General features: G+C 37.7%; 3 protein-coding genes across 4 annotated transcripts; 2 read left to right on the top strand and 1 right to left on the bottom strand.

Annotated features, from left to right (window-relative positions):
• The first annotated feature begins 764 nt into the window (after positions 1–764).
• On the top strand, positions 765–20,711 carry LOC148422763 (uncharacterized). Of its 2 annotated transcripts, none has more exons than XM_088417807.1 (11): positions 765–943; positions 15,125–15,273; positions 15,445–15,633; positions 15,691–15,752; positions 15,825–15,878; positions 15,961–16,059; positions 16,614–16,749; positions 17,511–17,629; positions 17,912–18,007; positions 18,203–18,313; positions 20,149–20,711. In XM_088417807.1, exons 1-11 carry the CDS (start codon positions 891–893, stop codon positions 20,212–20,214), a joined length of 1,134 nt encoding a protein of 377 aa, XP_088273933.1. In that variant the 5' UTR covers positions 765–890; the 3' UTR covers positions 20,215–20,711. The 2 variants fall into 2 exon arrangements, with proteins under 2 accessions (XP_088273933.1, XP_088273934.1); XM_088417808.1 differs by lacking the exon at positions 765–943 and adding an exon at positions 10,191–10,357.
• LOC148422764 (dispanin subfamily A member 2b-like) lies at positions 1,741–2,917 on the top strand. The gene is made up of 2 exons (XM_088416520.1): positions 1,741–1,932; positions 2,445–2,917. The coding sequence occupies exons 1-2, from the start codon at positions 1,741–1,743 to the stop codon at positions 2,616–2,618; spliced, it is 366 nt and encodes a 121-aa protein (XP_088272646.1). The 3' UTR covers positions 2,619–2,917.
• LOC148422765 (interferon-induced transmembrane protein 5-like) lies at positions 5,899–8,184 on the bottom strand. Its single transcript, XM_088417671.1, has 2 exons — positions 7,966–8,184; positions 5,899–6,610 (listed from the first exon to the last, which is right to left on the bottom strand). Exons 1-2 carry the CDS (start codon positions 8,182–8,184, stop codon positions 6,389–6,391), a joined length of 441 nt encoding a protein of 146 aa, XP_088273797.1. The 3' UTR covers positions 5,899–6,388.
• Positions 20,712–27,258: the final 6,547 nt, after the last annotated feature.

Genomic DNA, 27,258 nt, shown 5'->3' on the forward strand with positions numbered 1-27,258 from the left:
TTCATGAAGTTATTCTGGTTTTTTTTTTTTTTTAAAGTACAATTTGGAGTGAGACTTCATCAAGTGTTGTGAGGCTTCAGCTGAATTTTTATGATCCCCCCCCCCCATGGATGTGTTTGGAATCATTCACTCATTCCCACTCCGTATTTATGCAGTGATTTTAATGGTGGACTGTAATGTGTGGTCATTAAAAAAAAAGAAACACCTATTGTACAATTAACTTCACTAATAACTTGAATTTGTTTTCTCAGCAGGCTCATAACTCAAAGTATTCTGTTCTCGTCTAATGAATGGAAATGCCATTAATCTATTCCACTCTCCACGAGGAAAAGAAAATATATATATATATATATATATATATATATATATATTTTTTTTTTTTTAAACCCCTCCCCCAAAAATGTTTCCTATTTTAAGATTTTTGTTTTCGTTTGTGTCGGATACAATTTAGAAATAACCAAAGCACCGACTTGAATTTAAAACTTTGAAAAATGTGTAAAATATCTTATGAATTCCTACAATTTCTTTTTTATTTTCATGGTCTGCGATTGAGTCAATCTTTTTTTGTCCAATCGGATTTCAGCTTTGACGTGCTGCTGTGTCTTTCTAAACCAATCATATTTCACATTCAATATAGCCCCAGTGAGAATTACTTTAGGGGAAGTTAACATTGTTTCGTCCTCTGATTGGCTCAGAACGACTCGAGTTTGTTATTGCAGGAAGCAAGAAGAGGACACTGTACATAACTAAAAAAGACATCTTAAAGGCCGGCTTTTCAAAAATAAAACGTGGATATTGTGAGAATAAATCGAACCAGTAGCTCGTAGCTGTCTGGCAAAGGATTTATTTGCCAATTTGACCGTGGTAACCACGACGTAGCTTTTCTGACCATGTCAACTATGCTAGCAAAAGCGGAAGTGGTTCGTCTAAATAAGCAAGTCTGGTGAGTACATAGTGGTTTTAAAGTTTAGTATTTTTATGAAATGTTCTCAAATTATTGTAAGCTATTCGAATTTAGCCACGACATTTTGGAAGTCGTACTAAACTGGTGATTCTTGTAAAGCGCTTTGATTCACTTTACAATTGATTCGTTTCCGCCATTTTTGGACGCCATTTTTGTTTTCATTACGTAACGTAGGTCGCCGCGTTCTTTTAAAAACACTCTAGCGAGTCAAAACTTTTTTTGCGTTGATTTTTAGATACAATGTAAACAAAGATACAATGAAATACCCTGTGTTCATGTTTTTTCATGAAATATTTATGTCACATACAGGCACAGAGGTGTAACTCAAATTTGCCCACCCCAAAGAAATGTTGAAAGTTTTATATATAGATAAAAAAAAAATGAGACTTGATCATTCTTCATCGTTTTGAATTGGAAACAAGGAGTAATTTTTGCCAGTTTTTATATTCTTTAAAAATGTATGAACGTCCTTAATGAACATACTATGCTTCCGTTTTTTCTTGCTGATGAAAACGCATATTTTTTCCCTCACATACTTCAATATTAATTTAACACAACCTTTACAGTTACACTAATCAAATAATTTCATAATTTCCTATTGGGAAATTGGTTTCAAAAAGAGAACTCGTGTCACAATGCATTGCAGTCAACCGTGTACTTTTAAAGGTACGTCAAGAAAAATTCCACTATTTCACTTCTTGTCCACCTACAAATTGAGCGTATAAAAGGAAATGAAGGAAATGTGCATTTGACTTGATATTGGAGACGCATGCACCATGGACCCTGCGGCCAACCCATCCTCAGCTTACTCTATGCCTAATCCTGACGGTACCGCCGTGGTCCAGTTGAGTACCGTCAACGTGACTACGCAACGGCCACGCGACTACATCATCTACTCCCTTTTGTCTTTTGTCTACATGGGGAATCCGTTCTGCTTGGGATTGGCTGCCCTCGTTTTCTCCATCAAGGTAAGATTTGCATCATTGGTTTGATTTTATTTTTTGGTTTTTCCTGTCCAAGTCAGAAATTAAGAGTTTTTTTTTCTTTTTACAACAATATTTAACCAAAAATTTTCCATTTTATTGAAAATAAATGTCAGCTCCGAATATGACTTTTTTTGTTTTTTAACCTTGACTAAAGTGACTACTAATACAGTAATCAGTGGGGGGGAAAAACATGTTTTAGGCACTGAGTGAATATATATATATATATATATATATATATATATATATACTTATTTATTTATAAATTCAGTCAATCGCTATTCTCTTTCATTGATAGGTTATTTGTTTTTTTTCTTTTTGTAAACATTGAGAAAATACAGTAATTTGAAAGCCTTACATAAAATTTTATGAAATGCAATTCTCTCAGAATCCTCTCATCAAGTTTCATAAATGAACTTTCTTCTGTACGGACATTTTTTTTAACTTATTATTTATTTATTGATAACATATAATGAACGATTTTTTTGCGCTCTCAGGCCAGAGACCGAAAGGTGACGGGAGACTTGGAGGGAGCCCGAAAACACGCCTCAACCGCCAAGTACCTCAACATTGCAGCCTCCATTGTTTTCGGCATTATCATCTTAATTGTAGTCGTTACATATTCAGTTGTAATTACTGCGCTGGCAAATAGTTCACGGCATCATGTATAAATTTCTAGGTAGTCTTCCGCTTGCATGACCCTTAAAAAAATGATGAATCCTTCTAGCTGTGTTTTGGGATTTGCACTTTCCGTTTTGAGTCTCACATCATCACACATCAAATGAAATATTCATGTTTGTAATGTGTATAAATGCGCATATATTTGCTCGTAGTTTTTTTTGTTTTTATATGTTTTTGTTATTTGTTGAAGGCTATGTGGAGGAGTGAGACATAATAAATACAGCCAAAGTTGTTTTTTCTTTTTTTTTTTTCTAACACATCAAGTGGTTGTATTTTGGTTCATTTTAGAGCAGTGGTTCTCCCAAAAAAAAAAAAAAAAAAAATATATATATATATATATATATATATATATATATATATATATATATATATATATATATATATATATATATTAAAAGATGATCTCTATGGCTGGGCAATATGGAAGAATAAGGTCATTAGTAAAATAAAGTACTCGAGTAGTTCATTACTATAGGCCCTAAATACTAAAGTAATTACTTTAGGTACTAAAATTACTAAGGTATTTGATTACCTTAGGTACGAAAGTGATTTATACTGATTATTGGATGAACTGATGAATGTAGTACTTAATTATCAAAAGTAATTGATTACTTTAGTGCTTAATGTAGCACTAGGCGTTTTCAGACGCTCCTTTAGCCAAACACTTGCAAAAAAAAAAGATGTAAACATGACCTTGTAATTGAATGTCTGAACTCTTAAAAATAAACATAAGGAAATTTATTTTGCATTTGAAGATTAATCCCATGCCAGGAACATAATTGTTTTATTTTCAAATTGATAACAAATTAATTGGAGCATGAATCAATGTACTTGCTGAATTGTTATATTTTTTCAGATGTGCCAAAATAATAATAATAATAATAATAACATCAATAATAAAACAGTTGATGTTACACTTTCTGTCTTCTCGATTTATTGAATAAAATACACCTAGAGGAACCGCTACTAGCAAAGCACTCTATTTTAAGTTGTTATTTTGCTTTCTTTTTCATTCATTGAAAAAGGTTGAGAAGCACAGTCTTAGTGGATGTCAAATATGCAAGTCGCGTATAATCTTCCCCCAAACGTTAACGGACAACACCCAGAAGAAACATTTGAACACGCTGCCCTGTTGCAGCAGCAAGCCTGTAATTCTCCCCACGCCAGACATCTGCAACAATTTTGCCGCCACCGCAAAAGGGCAAAATAGAAAGTTGGAGGCCCCAAGCTGTCATTTAGCCGAGTATAAATAAAGAGGCTAGCTCGAGACAAGTAGCTAATATGAAGGGGGGATTGCGATGGTGGGAGGTCGGGGGAGAAGGACGCCCGGGTCGGAACATATTCAAGTCTTGCCGCATGGCTGGGGGCCATGCGATCCTACATTGGAATTACAGTTGGTAGCTTGACTTACTTTTTAAAAAATTGGAAAAAAAAAGCGCTGTTAAGGCACGGTGGACAAAATAGATGACAAATTGTGAGAGGGAAAAAAAGCGCAAAAAATTTACCGCGGCATCACAATGAGAAATTTTAACAATAAAAACTAGTAAAAGGTTGTTAAAAGGGATTAAAATAGAAGAATAATCTATTAAATATATAAAAGTTAAAATATGAACTAATAAAAGGGGATGAACCCAAGAGATAGACCAGTTTTTATTAATACTTTTTAAAGGGCCAATACTGTTTATTCTTGACCACAGAGTCTGATAATTGATATTTGGAACCAATCTTAACTTAGCACAAGGGAAAATAAATAAAAAAATATATATAAAAATAAATAAAAAAGGATACTCAAATCTTTGAGGTACAATTCGAACAAAAAGTTCAGCTCCCACCGTCCTCAAAATGTCTTAAAAAATTAGAACGAAAATTTAAACAGTAGCTTCCTGTAATTATAGTACAGTAAATAGAGTTCTCCAAAATTTCAAAACCGCAAAAATATTAAAATTTCACTCATCTGTTTCGGCTGCCACTGCGAGTACTGACACCTTGAAATAAAACCAGTTATCGTCCTGATATTGATATCGATACATGTCCATTTATTAATACAGGCGTAAAGTCACCACCATTTTAAATTGATTTATTATCATCTGTCTAAAAAAAAAAAAAACTGATTGTGAAATACTATATATCGGGGCCGATAATTGGTCTATATATATATATATATATATATATATATATATATATATATATATATATATATATATATATATATGTTTCCTGTGATCAGCTGACTTCCCTTCAGCTGGTGGGCCCCGCAGGCGACACGTGTTCTATGTATAATCTGTATCTATATATTTGGACGCAGCTGGGATGAAAGTCAAGCTCATGCGGACCCGCCTGGGAGTTAAAAACTACCCGGCTCCGTGTAAGTGGCACTTTAAAAGTAGGGAGTAGGTGCACAGTCGGAACCGCATCAACGCAGTCTTTACATCGAGTCCAAACCCGATGGGAAGGAAAAGCATGCAATACGAAACGGCAACAGAGAAAAAAGTAAATATAGTGTTACCTCGCGACATGGCGGTTCGGTTATTGCGGGTTTTCCTATTGCAGGTTTTCGCGGATTTTTTTCTTGCTGTTTTTCTTCTGTTTAAGTCAGGCCAGTCAATATATTGCATTGCCGATTTACGTCACTATTATTCTGAATATTTTTCATCCTTCTAAGTTGGACCAGACCAAAAAAAGAATATTTTCTGTATTTAATTTTAATAGAAGAGAGAAACTAATAAAGAAGCAATTAGAAATAACAGAAGCAAAAAATTCAATCAGTACTTCTTTGATTTTGGTATCGCGAGCAACCCCTGCGATAAATGAGAAAATACTGTAATAAAAAGTAAAAAAAAATAAGAAAAGACGCTTTTGATTTTTTCAGCGTAACGCTGAATTTAGTGGATTTATTGATAACAAGAAAATAAAACATTAAAAGATAATATCATGCGTACAGCGTGTCCTCAAAAAATTATACAACGTAGCATATTCTTGCTAATCTTATAATTTACAATAGGCTGTAAAATCTAAATCTGAATATAAATTTTGGAGTTTTGATAAATACAATAAATGTTATATTTTTCAACCAGAATAACTTCTGAATTTTTTATGTGTGAGACGTATTTTATTGTGATATCCTGTTTAGCTACCACAATGAAAACACAATAATTTGACTCTCGCATACAATTCAAACCATAATACATATTTAACCCAAAGGGTGATTGCTTAATTTATCACATAAATCATTATTAAATCGAGCAATCATTATTTTTCTGCCATTTTTGAAAATGTTCCGAAACAAAAGTGAGAATTAGACTTAGTTGCGGGAAGGTAATTTGTAGACGGCGGGGCTGCATAAATAAAATAAATATAACAAGCACGCTTTAAGAACCGCAGCTTAAAAATCGACAACATAAAGGAATACAAAGAAAAAGCATGCGGTAAGCTTTGGTTTTAAACTGAGGGGCGGAGCCTCAGTTAGTCTGGCCATAGTTAAGTCTAATAGAAAAACTCTTATGTACCGCCATTTTGAGGCATATTTAGGCAATTACAAACCTTTTTTATCTGTGCATCTAATTAGGATTAGGGGGTATGGCTTGGTTCACTGTATATTTTGTGCATTGCCAGTTAAATGAAATCATCTGAAAGCTGATTGGGTGTCTCGACTCAATGCCGCAGCTCCCGTCCAATGACTTCGCGGTACAACTTGCCCTTCAAATCAATTCAAATTGCTCGATGGTGGCGAAAATCGGCTTGGTGGATTGGTTCCGTCCGTCTACCAGCTGAAGAGTTTGAGGAAATTCTGTAGGCCGTCCTCTCCGAGAAAATCGAAGGAGCCCTGTGAGGAACCCAGGTGGATCAGCAGGAGCACCAGCAGGACGATGGCCAGGAGAGGAATCAGAAGGTTCCAGCCGGCCGCCAGGATGTTGTACCACTTGGCTTTGTCCGAGCACTCCTGGGCCAGCTGCAAGTTGCCCTGGGTCTTCTGGTCACGGGCCTGTTTGGGTGCAATAACAGGAGGTCCTAATTATCGCCCCATCAAAATGTTTCGTAATAAGCTAAAACACAGACTTGGGATCTGTTTTAAAACTATATGATTAGGGTTTGATTTGGTTCAGATTCATTATAGGATCAGGGCTCACAATATGTTTCTATAGATCAGGAGTTCCGTCCAGGCTTAGTTTTGGAATCAGGACCAGGATCAAGTTTAAGGCTAAAAGTATCCCTCTACAGGCATTGGGTAATATCTGAGTTTAAGATGAACGTTAGTGTTTGTTTCTTGAGGTCGGAGTTGGTCTTAAAACCGGTCTGGAGATCACTCACTGAGGGTCTTGATCTCGTCACGTAAACATACGCATTTTTACACAGGCATTTGTGTTCTAGGACTTGAAAGTTTTGTTCAATTGCGGTCCTCACCAGACCAGTATCCCTGTGATCGTATAAAGCTCTTCTCAACCTTCAAATGTCTCGGTCTTGTCTCTGTTTCGATACTTGCAAGTCATATTAATGCCTCTGTCTTGGTTTTTGTGGTCTTAACTAGTTTTGGGACCAGGTTTAGCAGCAGTTTTGGGGTTCCATTTTGGTTTATTTTAAGGTAGGACTAACAGAATCCTAGTATTGACATGTAATTGGGGTCTGCTTTTAGGCTTGGGTCAAGGTCGGTTATAAGACAAGAGTTGGGGTCTGATCTCCGAAAGAAATAGTCTTGATAGCCTTTGAGTCTTTCAAGGTTAGGATGAGAGCTAGGATTAAGATTTGGGTCAGGGTTTGCACTCGCCTTCAGCAACATGGATTTGGGTTTTGGGTTGGGACTAGTGACATACTTTTACAAACACGGGGTTGGTTCTGGTTTTAGGCATTCTCCAAGCAAAAGCACTGTATCCATCCCTATCATTTAGCCGCTGCTCTTCTAAAACCTCTCGGGTTCAAGGCTGTTACAGCTGTTTAATTTTGGAGCAACCCAAGCTACTTCTTCTTCCGCCCTCTCTAATTTCTCTTGAGCACTCGCCCACCAAGAACATGGCAATTACGCCGATGTTAACCACCCAGATGAAGCCGCTCGCCATCTTTAATTAGAGACTCCTGGCCAGTCCTGCTGGTGCATAAAAACCTTTGTACACGCTGTAGTTCTTGTTACATGTATATCGATTTCTGGGCCCTTCTCTGGTATTTTTGAAGGCTTAATTCCCAGGACACAACCACTACCAACCATGATGGCTCTCGTCTGACCACAACTTAAGTTTCAGTCACAGAATATTTACTGTTCTAGCTTTCATTGTTTTACAACAGCTATATCGCATAATAGCCTTGACTAGCGTTAGCTTATTAGCATAATGTCATTGAGGGGCTTACCTTGATGGAGTACAGGAGAGCCATGAATCCCAAACAACAGAAGTTGACATACAAAGTGTTGCACAGAGACCAGAAGATGTAGTCCCGAGGCGGGTTCTGGCCCTGATTGCCCATGTTGACCACGGTGGAGCCACCTGGTTTGCGGGCAGACTTGCAGTTGGTGAGCGGGGTGCAGTCGGAGGGATAATTGTAAGAAAGGCTGTACGAATAGTTGTCCATGGTCGCGTCCGGTCGACACTGGTCGGTCCTGGCTGATGTTTTGTTTTTGGCGAAGCAGGCAAGGAGAATGAGTGGAGAGGAGGACCCCCAAGCAGGAGGTTTATATGGGCCGGTAGAAAGGGAGGCGACTGGGAAAAGACGTACGGGAACGGTCTTTCTATGGACGCCAACTCTGTCATTATGTGGTCGGCCCGACAGAGTCTAAAATAAGCTCTGCCAACAAACAGAAAACTTAGAGGGAGAAGATGGGATTTTGCTTTTAAGTTTCAGGTTTAATCTGCAGGTTAAAGTCAGATGGAAGGAATGATTAAAAACTCAATCAGAAAATGACTTGAGTCTCCTGTTAGTCAATGAAATGAATCAAAACAAATCAATAAACCATCCAACTGCCCATATTTCAGATTGTCTAACCGTCTTGCCATTTTCCACATGTCCTTTAGTCCATTGTTTCTCAAGACATTTTCAACACAATTTAGCAATTGTTTCATGTTCCAATTAATCTGCTCTGAATTTGAAAACAAAACTGTGATGCTCTTGTCACATTAACAAATGTTAAATTGACATTATTTTACTCATGGGCCGCACAATTAGGTACACTTGCACAAATGTCACAAACATGCTTAAAGCTACCCTATTCTCAGTTTTCAATGACTTATTATGCTACTTGTACTGCCCTCTAGTGGATATTTGCCTCATGACATGCTTTCAAGATTTTCCGTATTTTTATATTACAGAAAGTAAATGAATATATCCTCCTGAGACTCAGCCTAAACTCTTTTTTTGTCCACTATAATGGACATTAGGTTTCAGGAGGATATGATACAGTTCTACAATAAATAATTACAGTAATATTATCAATTTTACAATGCATACCCCTCTCATGGTTTCAATTCAAACTTAGCAATATCATCTTTGCTAAATGATTGCACTTTGAATGACAGCAAACTCTTAACATGTCACTTGGTTGTGTCGTTGCTCTGTTTCCCCACCTCATTTCCTCAAACTAACCGGAAGATTTCTGAACTGTTCCTTTGTTTTGCCATTTGTATGAAAGGGCCTATTCATTTGATTATTTGAAAAAAAAAGAGCTGCACAATCATTCATATTGTTCACATGACATTTTCTTCTTCCCCCTGTCAAGCAATCTAAATTTTTTTGTCTACTACAGTAGACTTAATATAAAATTATATATATATATATATATATATATATATATATATATATATATATATATATATATATATATATATATATATATATATATATATATATATATATTTTTTTTTTTTTTTTTTTTAATTGGTATATTGATTATAAGCCATGTTGAAGTTAACTTTAACTTTCATCTGGGTCAGTTTGACCCAAAAAACATAACAGAAGTGTTAACACAGAGCCAAGAGTTGAGGAAACCATTTTGATAACAGTGTTACTAAGCGAGAGGCTGTTACTAGTTTAGTTGTAAATAGTTAACTTATATTTTTGCATTTTTGGAAAAGCTCTACAGCACAGGTCTTCAAAATTGGTGGAGTGCCGCAAATGGCCCCCGAGCCATAGTCTTGACACCTCTGATTCAAACTTACAACTATGTTTTACATCTTTTGATGAGAAATAGTTAAAAAACTTAAACAGGCTGCAATGAGCCTTACGTCCACCAGATGGCGCCAAAGACTAGTTTCAAACTTAAAAGACCTCAGTGTCAAAAACTTGCAGAAAACCTGATCAAACATTTCTGAACGTTGGTTCTTTGCAACAACAACAAAAAAGTACACTATAAATCCAATGATTAGTTAGTGTTCTCCAGTTAGTCTTCTTTAATAATTATTTAAGAGTTTAAAAAAAATACTGCAGTTGCTAAGTCCTGGGCATGTGGTTTGGTGGACGGGAAGTAAGAGTCCTCTTATCGATCAGCAGTAGTTATGTAACTCATGAACACCACAAGGCTCTCTTACATGGGACACACCCACACGCAACACCACGCCTACTTTTCAACCCGCACACACTCACACATACCTGATAAACATGACCCCGGGTGGGCGTGGCCACGGTTTGCAGGGCTGGAAGGGCGACTTGGAGCCAAGTGAAAGCAACACATAAACAGAAGCCAGGACGCCTCTCTTTCCTTTTTGCTTTTGCATCGGGGAGCGTAACAACACACAACAGGCAACATGAGCAGGTAAGCGGCCTCGGCTCATTTCAAGGTCAAGCCGAGAGCGCCGTCTCAATATCTTGCATGTTTGGAGTCACTCTTCACTTCCTGCATGTGGATTCTTTCAAAACATTTTTTACCATTCGACGAGGAAAACTTTGCAGCCTAAAGAGCCGGTGGTTTCATTTTGATGCTTATACATGCAAAATTCTTTTGCTTCTGCACACTTAAACATGCACGCAAGTTTCCTCGTTCAAATTTTATGACCTCAATAAAGCGGGTTTCGCATTCTCCCGTCACACCCCGCTTCACGCCGTTTCAAATGTTTCCCCCGACAAAGCAATGCAGGCTTGACAATGTTATCAGTTCAATAATAGCTTGTGTCATGTGCATACACTTTAAAGGTCATTGCTTGTCAAACTATTTACACCACATTAAAATACAATAAGACATCATCAAAAAAGGCACAGATTTTCTTTATATTTGATGTAAATGTGCTCTAAAAATGTTATACAGGTTTTCATGTTTGCTTCGTAATAGTGTTCCTTTGATGCTTTGAGTCTTTGTTTCTATCTAATACGTGTGCTCATGCAAGGTTTGAACATTACCGAGTTTGCAAAATAAATGCAAACATTCGAAAAAGAAAGCTGAACTTAGTGATTGAATTCAAAGCTGTGCATGGATGCGCATCAAAGTTAAACAAAAATGGATTTAAGTCAGTATTTTGCAAGAAAAGGATCAAAAGATTAAATGCTAATATAGCTACTTAAAGAGGAGGTCAACTACAAAAGCTTTCATTCACATCGGAAGCGGCCATTTTGCAGTTGCTCAACCAATCACTACTCATCTGTTTTCTTAGATATTTCGCAATAGCCGTGATTGGTCATGTCCTGATTACTGAGCAACTGTGATGTCATTTTCAATCGATGCACATGTCAAAATGGCTGCCCGGTGAGATGGAGGGGGATGAGGTAATCCAAATTCCCTAAACACAATATTCATCATCATAAAAGAAAAGTCAATCTGCTTAAAAACGCATTATTGAGAAATATGTTTTCAGGTTGACTTCTCCCTGGACTCATTCAGTGCCATGGGCGAAAATTCTTGTCTTTTAAAATAGTAATAACAATAATTAAATATAAAATTCTCGTCAAATACGTGTTTTTATGGAAGGTGGCTGACACCCTTGACTAATGCTTACCTAATCTAAACCAGTTGAGGACTGTAGTGATAACTTTGACCATCGGATGGCAGTGTTTCCACACATACAACATAGCTATTTCCTACATGCATTACAAAGTAATGATTGGAAATCAATTCTTTCATACGATACCATCCATATTTTCATCGACATAGCACACAATATTCCGTCAGCCTTGAAAAATGAGAGAAAATGCAAAATATACTGTCCCTCCAGAGGTTTCCTTTTCTGATGACGATGGGCACTAAAAGAGTTAAAAGTTAAATAAAACTGAACTGTACTTATCAAATAAACTGTATTTAATTGATAAAAGTAACAATTAGACGACGTAATGAGGGGAATGTGCTGATAAAAGCAATATCCGGAAAAAATATCAACATAAGCAACAAAGTATTTGCACTTTATTTAGCAACTCCGTAAATGAGCTACGTTAGCATTAGCATGGTTACTTGAGTAGTTTTTTTTTGTGGAAAACGTTTTTTTTTATATAAAAGGGCACACTTTAAACAGAAATAACTTTATGAATAGTGTACCTTTGTAAACTAGCTTTCCTTGCGAAAGCGCTACTTAAGCTAACATTGCTAATGCAAGCCATAGTTATGAGTTTGCTCAATAAGGATTATTTCTTCCTTTTTCGTGGTTTTTTTGCGCTTATGTGAGATCAACTTTTCCTTCTTTCAAAGGTTTTTTTTATATGAGCTTTACTAATTTACAACAGTTGTTAAGTGTGTCACACCCTATCCTCAGGCCAGACCCCTACAGCCTTTAAAACAAAAGCCAAAAAAAAATTCTTTGTTCCTGTTTCCGTTCCTCTATGGGAACTAATAGAATAAAGTCGTGTGCCTTTACCTTTTGACTTATGTAAGATATTGCGTAAGTTTCCACAGGGACCCTCGCTGCTATGCGTTAGCACCCCCGCCCCAAAAATCCATCCTGCTAGCGCTGGGGCTCATGTTACACACATACATATTTGAGCGTTCAGTATGTTACCCTTAGAATATTCATGTGTAATGAAAACCACATGCGCACCCCCCCCCCCCCCCCCCCCCCCCCCCCAATCCTGTTGTGATAACTTCAGATCAATACAGTACAAAGCTTCAGATCTTGTATTATTTGGCGGTCCTCCACATAAAATAAAGCAACTCAAAAGAAGCCCTATGGGGGGGGTTTAGAAGGTTCTTGTATCGCTTCTTAGCACGTTTGTTTGTTGTTTTCATTTCATAATGGAAAGTCCTTCATAAGCCATTAAGCAAACTCTCAAAGTCACATGACCACCAGCTGGTTAAAAATAAGAGGAAGTACAGTACAGAACAAAATGTTTTTTTGGAGACAATCTGGTCTGGTCTTTGCCAACGTTTACCACAGTTCCCATCTGGATGCAATTGTGCACATTCCCAAAAGTTATGACATTCTCCAGCGCCCCCAAAACAATAGAGGGACAGAAGAGGAAATGCCTTGAAGGTTTTCAGTTACCATTTTCGTGGATTATTAGCACCATTGTGTTGTTTAAGAGCGCTTATCTTTTCAGTGTTTGTCTTTGTGACATGACGGGCCGCATCTGGTGTTGATCAGGAGGACTGGTGTTCATCAAACGTGACAGCAAGGAGAAAGCTAAGATGTTTTATGACCTCTTGAAGAGGAGCCCAGATCAAGAATGTTTTTGAGAAATGTGGACAGAAAAAAAAAAAGGCCTACAGCTCAGGGTTCAACGTCAACACGATTAATTGCATAACCTTTTTGTCATAGAGCACTTTAAGTAAAAAGTAAATAAAGTAAAAGTAAAAGTCTAAAAACTAATGTAAAATGATTAGTAAATTATTATCATCATTGTTATGGTTTTAATTACGTAACCTTTTTGTCATCGAGCACTTTAAGTAAAAAGTAAATAAAGTAAAAGTAAAAAGTAAAAGTCTAAACACGAAAGTAAAATGATTAGTAAATTATTATCATCATTGTTATGATTTGTGAGCACCACGACGACTTAATATCATCTGCAAGTGGAGATCTTGTTGCTATTCCTAATATAAACATACTTGGTGCACTTTTGTTTGAACTTTTAATTAACCAAGAAGTAAATTGCTCATTGTTCACTCCCACAACGGCGCAAACATTCCTTTCTAACTTTCTATCTATAGTATTTCTCCCAATGCTCACAGTCAAATTGCACTTTATGCTAAATAAACTGACCAGGAAACTTTTTTTTTTAATGTTATAAATAATGTATGCTTTTTCTGATCAAGAAATTAGAGGTGCAATGATTAATTGATGACTAATCGATCATCAATTTCGTCCTCTGTATCAGTGGTTCTCAAATGCGGGAGCTTGAAGTCACTTTAGGTCATATGTAAGACTTTAACAGTTTTTTTTTTTTTTTGCTGAAATTACTAAATGTACTTTAATGCTTTTTGTTGACGTATGAGGCAACATATTTTTTTTAATTTCACAAAGTACAATGCCTGAATGGCTATAGTTGTTGTTATTGTATGTTGTCTGTCTACATGTGTTGCTCCAGAATTTCTGGTCAGATTTTCAGTTGCTTAAGTGGATTTCAAATGGGGGTATAAGTACCCCTGGGTGTTTTTAACACCCTGACCAGAAATGGCTTTTCTTTTCAAGTTAAGAGCAAATTAATTGCAACATGAAATAACTCTTTGCTAAATTGTGTTGGCATGACTCTTTTGCAAGATGTTTTATGCTTTAGTTTTTTTAGTTTTTTATGGACGCGCATTGCCATTAGTGACACCAATTTTTAGCTGATGAGCCAGAAAAAGACTCCTTGAAACTGAATCAATTCCCGTGACTCCATTTTGCCTCGTTACCATTTTGTTTTTAAGTCGAATGAACAATCTTTCGCCGAAGACTGACCAAAGACATTTCCATGTGACCGTGTACAAAAAGTGAAAGAAACCTTTGTGTCCGACGCACATCATCTGATGCGAGATGATCCGCCTCCTAATAGACGGTCCAAGTCAAGCATCTCGCCAGCTTCATGGAACAAAAGTCGTTTCTGTAAAGCCGCTGATGATTTACAGTGAAGATGTTATGTAACATTTGTTTGGAGGCGTTACAGATGTACATTGCGTTCTAAAGTCTGGGATTTTTTTTTTCCCCAAACCCAATGAACTCCCCTTCGAAACGTATATTTAGGTCCCAAGCAGCTACCGCTGGCGAGAGCCCTATTGTTCTTCTCTGGATTATTATTATTATTATTATTATTATCAATCTCACGAATGAATCACATTTTTTAGGGCCTAAACCTGCACGAGAACTCACCAAAATTTGCACACATTTGATATTTTGGTGTTTTCATACATAAAATCCAAAAAATTGATTTTTAGTGCCACCTATAGTCGGGAAATTCTACTGGGTCCCGGCCCCGTTTCACCTAGAGCTATGAAATTTTTTAGGCATATGTAGGACCTCAAGCCCTACAAAAAAGATATAGAGCGCCATATGCTAGGATGTACAGAACCAGAGTTATGAATTTTTTTGTGTGCCTTTTTGGACCATTTTTAGATGTTTGCAGGTACTTAATATCTCTTAAACGGTTGACCCGATTGACTTCAAATTTGGCATGCTCTTTCTGTGTGTAGGTGTTTGATCAGCCAGCAGGAGGTGCAGAGTTTCATCGAGAGGTGCATGACGGCGGTGGGCACCAAACCGCATCACGCCCGCAGCCTGGCACAGGTTCTGGTGGAGGGTGACCACAGGGGGCACTACAGCCACGGACTCAACAGGATGGGTCAGTTTAGCCTAGCATAATCGCACTTGATATATGTAGCTACTGTGATGCCCTTACATATGGGCCGCAGTTGCATTTGGATTGAGCTGCTGTAGGCCGCTACTCACACCTCAACGCTCCCACAATTTTAACTTTTTTGAAATACAATTTGTCCTATTTTTTTTCTCGCAGACATGTACGTGAAAGACGTTAAGACGGGAATCTGCGCCAAGGACGGAGAGCCTGTCATAGATAAGGAAAGTCCCGCCACGGCCCTCGTGAATGGGAAGAACCTCCTGGGCCCTGTAGTGGGGAACTTCTGCATGGATCTGGCCATCAAGAAGGCCAAAGAAGTCGGGATCGGCTGGGTGGTGGCGCACGGTGAGTTAGCCCGGGGAAAAAAAAGATTGAATAATAAAGGTGACTTGTTTGTTTAAGGCTCCAACCACTATGGCATCGCCGGCTACTACGCCATGCAAGCGCTGAAGGAGAACATGATCGTGAGTCCATAAAATGTCAAGTCCAACTGCTGTTTCTTTTGGTGCTTCTAAACAAGCATGTCTCAAACACAGGGAATGTCCTTCACCAACACGTCCCCTCTGGTGGTCCCCACGCGCGGTAAAGAGGTAAACAATTTTACAATCATTGATTTCCTTCAAATAAGATCATATTTTATATTTGTTTATTAAGTGGAGCCGCTGTTTGTAGTGCACTTTAGGCACCAACCCCCTCAGTGTGGCGGCGCCGTCCAAAAATGGCGATAGCTTCGTCCTGGATATGGCTACATCTGCCGTCGCCCTGGGAAAAGTCAGTACTCACACGCCAAATGGAAGGCTAAGCAAAATCGAATCATTCATTTTTTGATACTACATACTGATATTGCTGTGATATTGTACTGTGTTTTGTTTCATCTTTTGCTACAAAGGCTTTTCACTTTTAAAAGAATGCATTGAAAGAAGACCCTTGGGAGCTGAAATTTCACCCAGATTGTGACAACATGTGCTAGAATATTGTGAGAGTGATGTGGAAGAAAATGACCCAAAAATGGTCAAAAATTTTGCACAGGGTTTAATACGTTACTGTAAATCAGTGGTCTGCACCCTATTTTTAACGGTGTACCCCTTATGAAATATAACCAGCGCAAAGATTTCAAAAAAATGCCTTAAAATGGAGTGCTGTGCCATTTACGTCATTTTATGAACCGTTATCTCGGCGCATATTTGATTTAGTAACTCCAAAGATAGATCATGTAAAATCATCTTTTTTTTTCTGGCACGTCTTCTGGGAAATCGCATCATGAGGCTTCGTTTTCCCATCACTGCATCGAAGTCTTGCCGTAACACACGTTTGGGTTTACACAGGTGGAGCTGTACGACCGTCGCGGTGACAATATCCCAGAGGGATGGGGCTGCGACGCCAAGGGCCAAATCACTTCCAACCCCAAGAAAGTTCTGAACGGAGGAGGCTTGGTTCCCATCGGTGGCAGTGAGGCCGCAGGTCTGTTACCCAAATGTCTTATCCGGTCACTCAACGTGCTCATATATTGTTTTTTTTTTTTGTTTTTTTTTTTTAAATAACCTTGAGGACACAAATGAGACATAACTGGGAATACCAGGTTGTCCTCAATGGAGGCCACCACGGCTTAGTAGGGAACCTCCATTGAGTCTAATGATGCAGGCCAAAAACAAAGGTTAGAAGAAATCAATAATAAAAATCCAAAATGTCTGCATTGCACTAATGGAGGGTATATAAAGGCACTTCAGGCAGTATCTGATATTTTAACATGATTTCTGCAGATTATTATTGCCAGACAGGAACAATATGTGTTGTATTTTCAAATTAAGAGCAAATTAGTTGGAACATTATGCATAGTTGCATAATAGTGACTCCTTAGCGAAACCTTGTAAGCCTTTTATTACTTACTTTTTTGTACATTTCATGACAGCTATTTCCACCGAATTTATTTCAGAATAGCTTAGGGGACTGAATTTTCAAAACTTTTTCGAGCCATTTTTAGGGGCCCGGTTCTCAATTGTCAAATTTACTTCTTTTTTCAGCCAAGAGATCTTATTTTTGTAGTATTGCATGTGAAAGCCCTCAAAATCGCTGTCAATTTAGCCTAAGACAATAACATAAAATTATAAATAAAAGAAAATTACCAGCACTTTCTCTAGTACATTATTTTTATGGTAAAAAATAATCTCTTGAAAAATCAACAGTACTGTACAAATATGTGTTTTTGCATTGTTGCTTTCCAGGAGGGTACAAAGGTTACGGACTCGGAATGATGGTGGAGATGTTCTGCGGTATCCTGGCCGGTGCCAAATACAGCAATCACATCCGCACATGGAAAGTGACCGACAGAGTGGCGGACTTGGTAGGTTGCAAACTTTTCCACAACGTGACTTTCAACTTTATGATATGCATTTGTAAAATGTATTTGACTATATAATTTCATTGTATAAGTTAAATGCCAAAAAATAATTAGAAGTTGCGTGCATATATTCTTTATCCTCTTGCTTGAATGAGTAATATCAGTGCAGTTTACTGAGGAGCTGAGATCGGCTCTATGTACAAAATATCTGGGCCGAAATGGGCGGAGTTACATTTTGCATCGTTGAAAAGTTGGAAAAAAAAAATTGTTTGTGTGTTTTTGCAGGGTCAGTGTTTCGTGGCAATCAACCCGGAGAACTTTGCTCCCGGGTTCACCGACCGCATGGCGGACTTCATGGCCATCCATAGGGGACTGGACCCCGTGAGTTTGGGTTCAGGGTCACCGGACTTTGGGAGAGGCGGCAGGAACAGAATATCAAACAGAAATGTCCATGGAGGAACATATTTCACTTAGGGAATTTGGAATGAGCAAAGAAAATGGGGGGAATTTTAATAAATAAATGAAAAATGTAACAGGGATAAACTGGAATACATTTTTGTCATTTTCGTGCCGCAGGCCGACCCCAACGCTCCCGTTCTGGTCGCCGGAGATCCCGAGAGGGCCAACATTGCAAAGTGCGAGAAGATGGGCGGCATCTCCTACCACATCAACGTCGTCAACTACATGGTAGGAGCGAGCAAATGTCTACATCATATGAATATTTTTTTTAGGGATGAGTAAGATATTTTTGGGCTCATACGCACCTTATTTTAAGATATGGAGGTTTTATGAAGTTCGCTGGTATCACCGACGCATAATGAAAAATAAAATCAGACATTAAGTCCTCCTCGACAGCGGTTGGCGCTATACTGCTTCACGGTTCTTTGTCGGCAAATAATCATCAGTATGGATAAAAAGGATGTTGGAATTATTTCAGCAAAGTTCATTAAAAATGAAAGTGTCTATATTATATGTTCAATCGGTACTCGTTCATTTAAAATTATGATACTAGAACAAAAATGCAAAATGTGCAACATGCATAAATGGGTTCATATTTACTGTAGTCAATTTTCCATTTTTATTGCAAGGCGAATGTGACTGATAAAATTAATATAGACAAATCAATAAGTTAATATTCATGCTGACAATAATACATGCATAAATGTGTTCATATTTACTGTATTCAATTCTTATTGCAAGGGAATGGGATTGATAAAATTATTTTTAAAAATGTCTTCATTAAGTGAAATCAATAAATTAATATTCATGCCTACAATAATACATGCATAAATGTGTTCATATTCAATGTAGTATATTTTCCATTTTTAATCGTGCCGACAATAATACATGCATAAATGTGTTCATATTTACTGTATTCAGTTCTTATTGCAAGGGAATGTGATTGATAAAATTATTAAAATAAATGTCTTCATTAAGTGAAATAAAAAAAATAATATTCATGCCTACAATAATACATGCATAAATGTGTTCGTATTCACTGTAGTGAATTTTCCAGTTTAATTGCAAGGGAATGTGCCTGATAAAGTATTAAAATGAACATCTTATTTAAGTAAAATAATAACAATAATAATAATAATAATAATAATAATAACAATAATAATAATAATAATAATAATAATAATAATAATAATAATAATAATAATAATATTTATGCCCACAATAATACACGCATAAATGTGTTAATAATCACTGTTTTTTGCAAGGGAATTTGAATGATAAATTATTAAAATAAACATCTTCATTTGGTAAAATCAATAAATTAATATTTATGCCCACAATAATACATGCATAATGTGTTAATAATCACTGTAGTCAATTTTCAATTTTTTTGCAAGGGAATTTGACTGATAAATTATTAAAATAAACATCTTCATTAGATAAAATCAATAAATTAATATTCATGCCCACAATAATACATGCATAATGTATTAATAATCACTGTAGTCAATTTTACATTTTTATTGCAAGGGAATTTGACTGACAAATTATTTAAATAAACATATTCATTCGGTAAAATCAATAAATTAATATTCATGCCCACAATAATACATGCATAATTTGTTAATAATCACTGTAGTCAATTTTACATTTTTATTGCAAGGGAATTTGACTGATAAATGATTAAAATAAACATCTTCATTCGGTAAAATCAATAAATTAATATTCCTGCCCACAATAATGCATGCATAAATGTCTTAACGTGAACTGTATAGCCATTATTCCATTTTCTATTGCGTTCGAGTAAGACTTCCCAAAAATAAGAAGCTTTTGTTTTACAACACCGCCACCTGCTGGAACTTGGTTGTAACTGCACCCAAATTGGTTTGAATGACAAACATGGGAAAAAAAAATGAAAACCGGTTGGAGAAATGTCATTTCTGCTGAGTCTTTTAGCTCTTCCCAATATTTTGAAGCATTGACTTATTATTTACCGGTAATCTCATTGACGGAATGTCCTTGAATCCTTCATTAAAACGATGCATTTCTTGCTTTGTTTTCAGAACGACTGCGCCAAAAAAGAGGGCGTCTGTCCTCTGCTGCCCGTTGACAAAATCATTCCAGAATAGAAAGGACCATTTTTTCCGGAGCGTCCCCGTTTCCCTGCCGGCGCTTGGTTTGTGTATTTCAATATCGCGACCAAAAAATTCGTCAACAAAGAACTTCGCGAAACTCTGTTTTACTCATTTTTTTCGTTCGCCCGACACACTAATATCACACAACATGTCGGCTGTTACTTTAACCGCAAATATTGCACCTTTTCTTCTTCTCAAATCCTTTGCATGTTTTTACTTGAGACGTCGCCTTACAAGTCCAGCCCAAAATACTGTGAAAGTGCCCGTGCCATGTTTTGGAGACACAACATCGTTTTTTTTCAATCAAGAAATGGCGGAATATTTTTGATACATACTCATCATGCTGCATCAAGTTCCGTCCATGCTCATTATTATTACCAGCAGTATCCTCCTGAGGCCCAGCCTATTCATTTGTGTCCACGCTTGTGGACACTGGGTCTCGGGAGGTTCATTCAAGTGCCTTATTCTAAATAAAAAGAGATATTACGCAATATCTGTTTGGACGTTTGTTTTTTGTCTAGCTTCTGACTCAAATTTGGAATAATCCTTCTGCAATTAAAGGAAAGAAAAAAATGATGGCGCCAGTCCATTGCTATATGATTAAGCAAAGCAGAGAAACATATTTACACACACAAATTTGACACAATCTTAATTATATATACCATTAAAGATTTTGGTGCAATATTTTTCTGGCTGGGCCTAAAACAGGTGAACTTTATCTGACCTTATCCAAACATTTGAATGCACATATCCAATCATTCAACTTGGCAAAAAAAAAAAAAATATATCGCTTATTACGTAACATGTTTTATTTATAACTTCTATTTCATTTTCTCAAGCTTAACAGTGAGGACTTGAAATTTATTATGACCTTTTCCCACTAGATGGAGACAAAGTACTGCTAATGTAAGCGATGATTGCAATTGCAATATAATTTTAAACCGAGTTTCCTGATATCAGTTACTTTTATTTGTACAGCTTCCTCGTCATTAAGTAATAATTAAATACGGTAATAAATAATATATATAATCATTATATAAGACAATGTAATTGTGCTGTTTATGTTCTTTATTATTTGTTCTAGTTGCTTGATTACAACTAGAAACCACTAAGAATGTAGTTTAAAACAAATACAGATGACACAGCGCTATGTAAAAATACTTTACATTGGTTAGGGGGTACTCGGCTAAAAAAAATAATCACTAATGGCATGAAACAGAACCAAATAAAAGCATTCAACATTTTGCCGAATAATCACTATAACACCATTCAGAATTTACAATAAGCTTCTTCATGTTCCAATCTATTTGTTCTTAATTTGAAAATCACCTTAAGTATGAAAAAGCATTACATTAGATTTGCTACCTACAGAAACCCTTTTAAAACCCCACGTCAACACCCCGGTTTGAGAACCGTTGAATTAGAGGACTAAATTAACGCAGTGGAAATGACCATTAGCTTCTTTCTACGCTTGTGTGGTTTAAAAATGTTAAACACAACTGAACTGCAGTTGACAAATGTACTGTAAATAAAATCCAGCCACTAAAAGTAAGATCATGACAGCTTGATAAATGTTCACTCTGCTGTGACAGCGGCGAGCGGAGATGGACGTCTGCGGACACATGAGAGGTGATGGCGCCGTGACAGATGCCCAGATCAGGCCCATAATCTCCCATGCCAAAAATCCTGGCACCGGTCCTCGGACTCTAGTTGTCTCGTTAACACTCGGCTGACCTCGGACAAAAGCTGAGAAATCAACAAATCAATGGGCTGTAAGGGGGCAACACTACGTGCGTTTATGTGGCTGGGGTGGGAGGGTAAAAACAGGAAGTCGGCCCGGACGGGGCTTGCGATTGGTCAGCGTGTTGATTAGGGTCGCACTGAGGGGGGAAGCCCGGTCAGAGGATTAAGGGGCCGACTGAAATCCCGGTCGAAATACGAGCGGTGGTGGGGGTCTAATCTGCACTGGCCTTGCGGATTAGATTTGGGGGCCCCTCCAAAAAGCCCTCCAGAACAGGGCTGCTGCTGGGGATTAAGAAGATTCGAACAGGTGTTTTCCTTTGTGGTGCTGAGGGCCGATCTGGACATCACTCACTCAACGGGCCAATCATGAAGTGTTCAAACGCTGCCGATCGGGCTGGGGAAGCCAAAAGGGGCGGGGCATCCAATGTACCGATAGATAGATAGATAGATAGATAGATAGATAGATAGATAGATAGATAGATAGATAGATAGATAGATGGATGGATGGATGGATGGATGGATGGATGGATGGATGGATGGATGGATGGATGGATGGATGGATGGATAGATAGATAGATAGATAGATAGATAGATAGATAGATAGATAGATAGATAGATAGATAGATAGATAGATAGATAGATAGATAGATAGATAGATAGATAGATAGACAGACACAGACAGACAGACAGACAGACAGACAAACAGACAGACAGACAGGTTGATTTTGGGGGGGAAATACAGATGTTTACTGGCGCAGTGTTGTTATAAGATGTAGTACCGATAATAACCGCATGATGGCAGACATCGATCAACAGCGCCTCCAACCCCAAGAGAAGAAGAGCAAGTCCCGTCAATACAATTTACTCTTAACAAAAAAAAACATTTTTTCCCCACACGGCGATGACCGTTTAAAGTGCACGAGGAGTTAGAAGAATTGTGTGATCCAAAAATATGGATATAATGACATTATCAACGATTAAAAGTGTTAGGAATTAGTTTAAGGGATTAATTGTATGAACAGCTGTCAAAATTACTAGAATTTTTCCAGGTGAGTGAGATTATTTTCTAATTTGAAGATTTCAATATGCAGGATGAATAAAAATCGTAAATCATTAAATTACGCAGTTGATTTTGTGAAAACATACCCAAAAAGTTGCACTGAAATGACTGTTTGATGACTGCCGTTTTTGAATTGTATTTTTTATTTTTTTTTTGCCGTGGATCGTTTCTGTCTGCGTTGGAAAATGAAAATAATAATACACTGTTTTATGTATACTCTTATGTGATTTATGATATGCTCCATAGCAACACTTTTGCCACAAATTAGATGAAAATTTGTGAGACCAAATAAAAGCGTTGGGATGTTTGTGCGCAGTGGAAGATCTGCTGGCTCGTTAATGAACAGACCCCCCCACAAAAAAAGCAATTTTGTTTGCAACACTTGTAATTGCGTGTTTAAAATGTTCGTAAAATATTTCTTACAGCGTTTGAAAACTAGTTCTTGTTTTGGTACTACAAAGCCACTTTTTTTTTCCTAGCTAGGAGCCAACTTCCGGTTTAATGGATGGGTAATATGAGCAAATTCATCTTGCCATTTTGATTTGTGGGTGGACTGCACCATTTTCACTGGTGACTCAAAATCATAAATGGCAAGAAAAATCACACTAATGTATATACTGAAATTTGTCATCCCACCAGCTAGCATTCAACTTCAAAATTTACTTTCCAATATCTATATCCTTGATATGAAGACATTCTGGTTAATATTGTGCTTGTGGAATATGATTTAAGCAGCAAAATCTAGTCATTTTTTTAAATCAATTTTAGGGGGCAGCCATTTTGTATGACATCACAGTTGTCCAGAACTTATATACCGACCCGTCACGGTTCAACTTGTCACATGAACCAACTTCGAAAACAAGAGTGACATCATTTTCATTTGACCTTCTGTCACAAAATTGCCACCTTCTCAGATGCAAAAGATGAAGTGGAAATTGCTAGTTAATTTATATTTCCTCCAATATTTCCAATATTTCGATATATAACGGCATTGATCTGTGGTGAGTGAAAAATTTTGCTTCCACTGTCCTTTTTGGTCTTCTGTTTCCACACGCTCGTGTCAATTTTGCGACAATTTATAAAGCGACCTAATGATGTGTCCGCATGTTATCGGACAAAGCTTTTCTTTCCGGAAGCTCCAGGCGCTCAATGCGAGTTCTTTTGGTCACACCGAAGCGTGAGCAGACACTTGAGGTGTTGCTCAGCCTGAGTCTGCCTGTGAGGTCCTACTAACACTTTTCCCAGCTGCTCGGCCACCTTTGAGAGGCCGTCCGAGACGTGCTTCAAGGATGACCTTGCACACCCTCAAATGAAACGTCGGGTGTCTAAAACATCTAAAACATCCACGTCACTTTGTCCTAAAGTCCGCCAGCTTAATTTTAAAGGACCTAGATGATGAGATTTTACACTTTCCATAGTTAAATAATATGAATGTAAATTAGATGTAGTTTATGGTAGCTGCTAGCTTAGTTTTTAAGGACCTAGATCATGATATATTTGATGTGACACAAATGCAATATAAATACTTATTACAGGTTACTTCGAACCAGGAAGTGAAACGTCTCGTTTACTGAAGCCGCAACTTTCACCGTGTGGCCGCCTCGCCCGCTTCATGATGTCGTTCAGTGCCATTGGCCACGAAACATCCATCCAGTCTTGACCTCGTCCCCGCATGAGGGTTGCGGAATGAATGAAGGAGCCAAAACAGGTGTTTTACAAATATTCTTTTTCAGCCATGTAATATCTAACCAACACAAATAATTTTTGGATGAGAAAAAACAAATATTCAAAACAAATCGCCATGCCATCCTTGTGTTCCAATTAATTTCCTCTTAATTCGAAAAGAAAAAAATTACAGTTTCCTGTCCCGGCATTTAAAAGCATTAATTTGGATTTGATGACATCTTCACGTAAACCCCAGAAGGAACAACATGAGCCATTAGAACTTTTCTCAGGCTGTCCGACATAGCGGATGCTAGGATGTAGCATCTGGAAAGAAGAATTCCCTTGTCATATTCATTGATGAAGTTTAATTGGGCGAAAACAGACAAAAGCACATAGTCCGTCATTATTGGGTGTCAGGTGCACATATGACGACCCGCGCTCTTCCTCGCTGGGTCCCAGCCTACCAATGCATTTCCCATCCATTATCCATCTGGGACCACCCCCTCCCGCAACCCACCACACACACACACACACACACACACACACACACACACACACACTAGCAGTTACGCTTCCTCTCCCCTCACCCACACAAAAAAGAGAAGAATCCTTCAGTGACATCAGAACATGGCATCAATATTCCAATAAAACCCGAGTCAATCAATAATTTTAATTGTTGTGCAAATACATATACAATGCTTTAAATACTACTAAAAGTGGGCGAGAGGGGCACTTGTAGCCCCTTAATAACATTTTTGAGGGGGGAGGATTTTCTTATTTATGTATTTAACTCCTGGCACAGATCCTGTGAATTCATCTTTACAGGGTTTTTTTTTGTTTGTTTTGTAGTATTTCTCTCTGTCTTTTGTTCTTTATTGTTTTTGTTCTAATTTGTGTTTTACACTGTGTGTATATATATATATATATATATATATATATATGGTAGCTCGGTGGTGCAGAGAATGGCACACCCGCCTCACAGTTAAAGGGACCCGAGTTTAAATCCACCTCTCGCTGGCCTTCCTGTGGGAAGTTTGCATGTTGTCCCCGAGCCTGCATGGGTTCTATCCGGGCACTCCGGCTTCCTCGGACACTCCAAAAACATGATAGTAGGTGTATTGGACATACTAAATTGTCCTTAAGTGTGATTGGGTACTTGAATGGTTGGTTGCCCTGCGACAGCCCAAAGTCTGCTGGGGTAGGCACCAGCAACCCTGCGAGGATAAGCAGCTATGGAAAATGTGTGTGTGTACATACATATATATATATATATATATATATATATATATATATATATATATATATATATATATATATATATATATATATATATATATATATAATGTATTTTTCATATTTTTATCATGATGTGATAAACATGGGTCCTTTAAGTTGGCCATCTCTTTACTAAGCAGCCAAAGTATTGAGCCTCTTTCTTTGATCATATAGCGTGTTGCGTATTTGCATGTCAAGCCGTCGATCAATATCTCTTTCCGAACAAATCATTTGTTTGTTCCCTCCGGGGTCATAGTTCACAGGAGCTGTTGTTGAAGGCGGTGGTGTCATTTTAAGGCACGCTAGCTCTGAGATGATTTCGGTCTGGAGCGATGCGAACGGAGGTGGTTATCCTGACAGCTGGTGATATGGGTGGGGGGTAGCTGTGAAAGGGCTCCTCCCCAGCAAAGCCACCAAGGCTTTCTGCATCTGCTCAGCTGTCGGACCCCCGCAACCCTCCCCCCCGGCCGGCCGTCCCCCCACCCAAACTGCATCTCTCCGCTCCATCAGCTGAGAGCAGCAGGAGAGACAGCTGCTCGTTACTACCATGGAAACACAGGGTGCGTTTATGTGACTGTTTTGGGGGGGGGGGCAATGACATCATCGCCAAAAGTGATCCATTTAAACACATGCTCCCCCTTACAGACACTGTTTTCTTTTTCTTTTCTTTTTTTGTCCAAGCCCATTAATAAATGATGGGAGCTTTGGTTCTAAGCATTTTGAAAAATTTCCTCATAATGTGGATAAAGCCGCGTCTTATTTCTACCTATAACAATTTAAGGAGCCATTACCGGAGATTTAGCCAAGAATAACGAAACGGTTCTTCTTTTCGGCAAGTTCAACAACGTAACTTTTGCTTCCCAACTCGGAAACTAAAACAGATGGAGTGTTTGAAAATAAAATGTGAGGTTTCAGTTCAGATCAGACTTTTATTCAATTAGATATGAATTATTATTTTTAGACAAATGTCGACCGCAGAATGCCGTTGAAGTGATAAAAAAAAACGTTAGATTTATTTGGTGGTTAGCTAACATGTCGATTTTGCAGATGTTAGCATGGCGCAAACACTACGTGAATGAATTGGCTTGTTTTTCCTCCATTCACTCAAAAAGATGCGCAAAACAAAATGATCTAACAAATACTAATAAGCGCCTGAAATTTTTGATCATTTATGTTTGGAAGGCGTTTTTCTTCCAAAATTGTTCGACTATTTCTGTATTGTGCTTTTCTTTTGAAAGCTAATTCGTTAGCTAACGTTAGCTAGTGAATTGCTTCACTTACGGTTTAAAATGAAA

Source organism: Hippichthys cyanospilos, chromosome 6 (assembly GCF_059441005.1).
Source record: "Hippichthys cyanospilos isolate Australia breed blue-spotted pipefish chromosome 6, RoL_Hcya_1.0, whole genome shotgun sequence".
NCBI classification, from domain to species: Eukaryota; Metazoa; Chordata; class Actinopteri; order Syngnathiformes; family Syngnathidae; genus Hippichthys; species Hippichthys cyanospilos.

What these genes read in the sequence shown, in the direction of transcription:
- LOC148422763 (XM_088417807.1), top strand. Translation starts at nt 891, where the DNA reads ATGTCAACTATGCTAGCAAAAGCGGAAGTGGTTCGTCTAAATAAGCAA. An exon ending in CGGTGGCAGTGAGGCCGCAG is followed by an intron (nt 16,750 to 17,510) that starts GTCTGTTACCCA and finishes GTTGCTTTCCAG; the next exon opens with GAGGGTACAAAGGTTACGGA. An exon ending in CCGACAGAGTGGCGGACTTG is followed by an intron (nt 17,630 to 17,911) that starts GTAGGTTGCAAA and finishes GTGTTTTTGCAG; the next exon opens with GGTCAGTGTTTCGTGGCAAT.
- LOC148422764 (XM_088416520.1), top strand. Translation starts at nt 1,741, where the DNA reads ATGGACCCTGCGGCCAACCCATCCTCAGCTTACTCTATGCCTAATCCT. An exon ending in CCCTCGTTTTCTCCATCAAG is followed by an intron (nt 1,933 to 2,444) that starts GTAAGATTTGCA and finishes TTGCGCTCTCAG; the next exon opens with GCCAGAGACCGAAAGGTGAC.
- LOC148422765 (XM_088417671.1), bottom strand. Translation starts at nt 8,184, where the DNA reads ATGGACAACTATTCGTACAGCCTTTCTTACAATTATCCCTCCGACTGC. An exon ending in CTCTCCTGTACTCCATCAAG is followed by an intron (nt 6,611 to 7,965) that starts GTAAGCCCCTCA and finishes GCACCCAAACAG; the next exon opens with GCCCGTGACCAGAAGACCCA.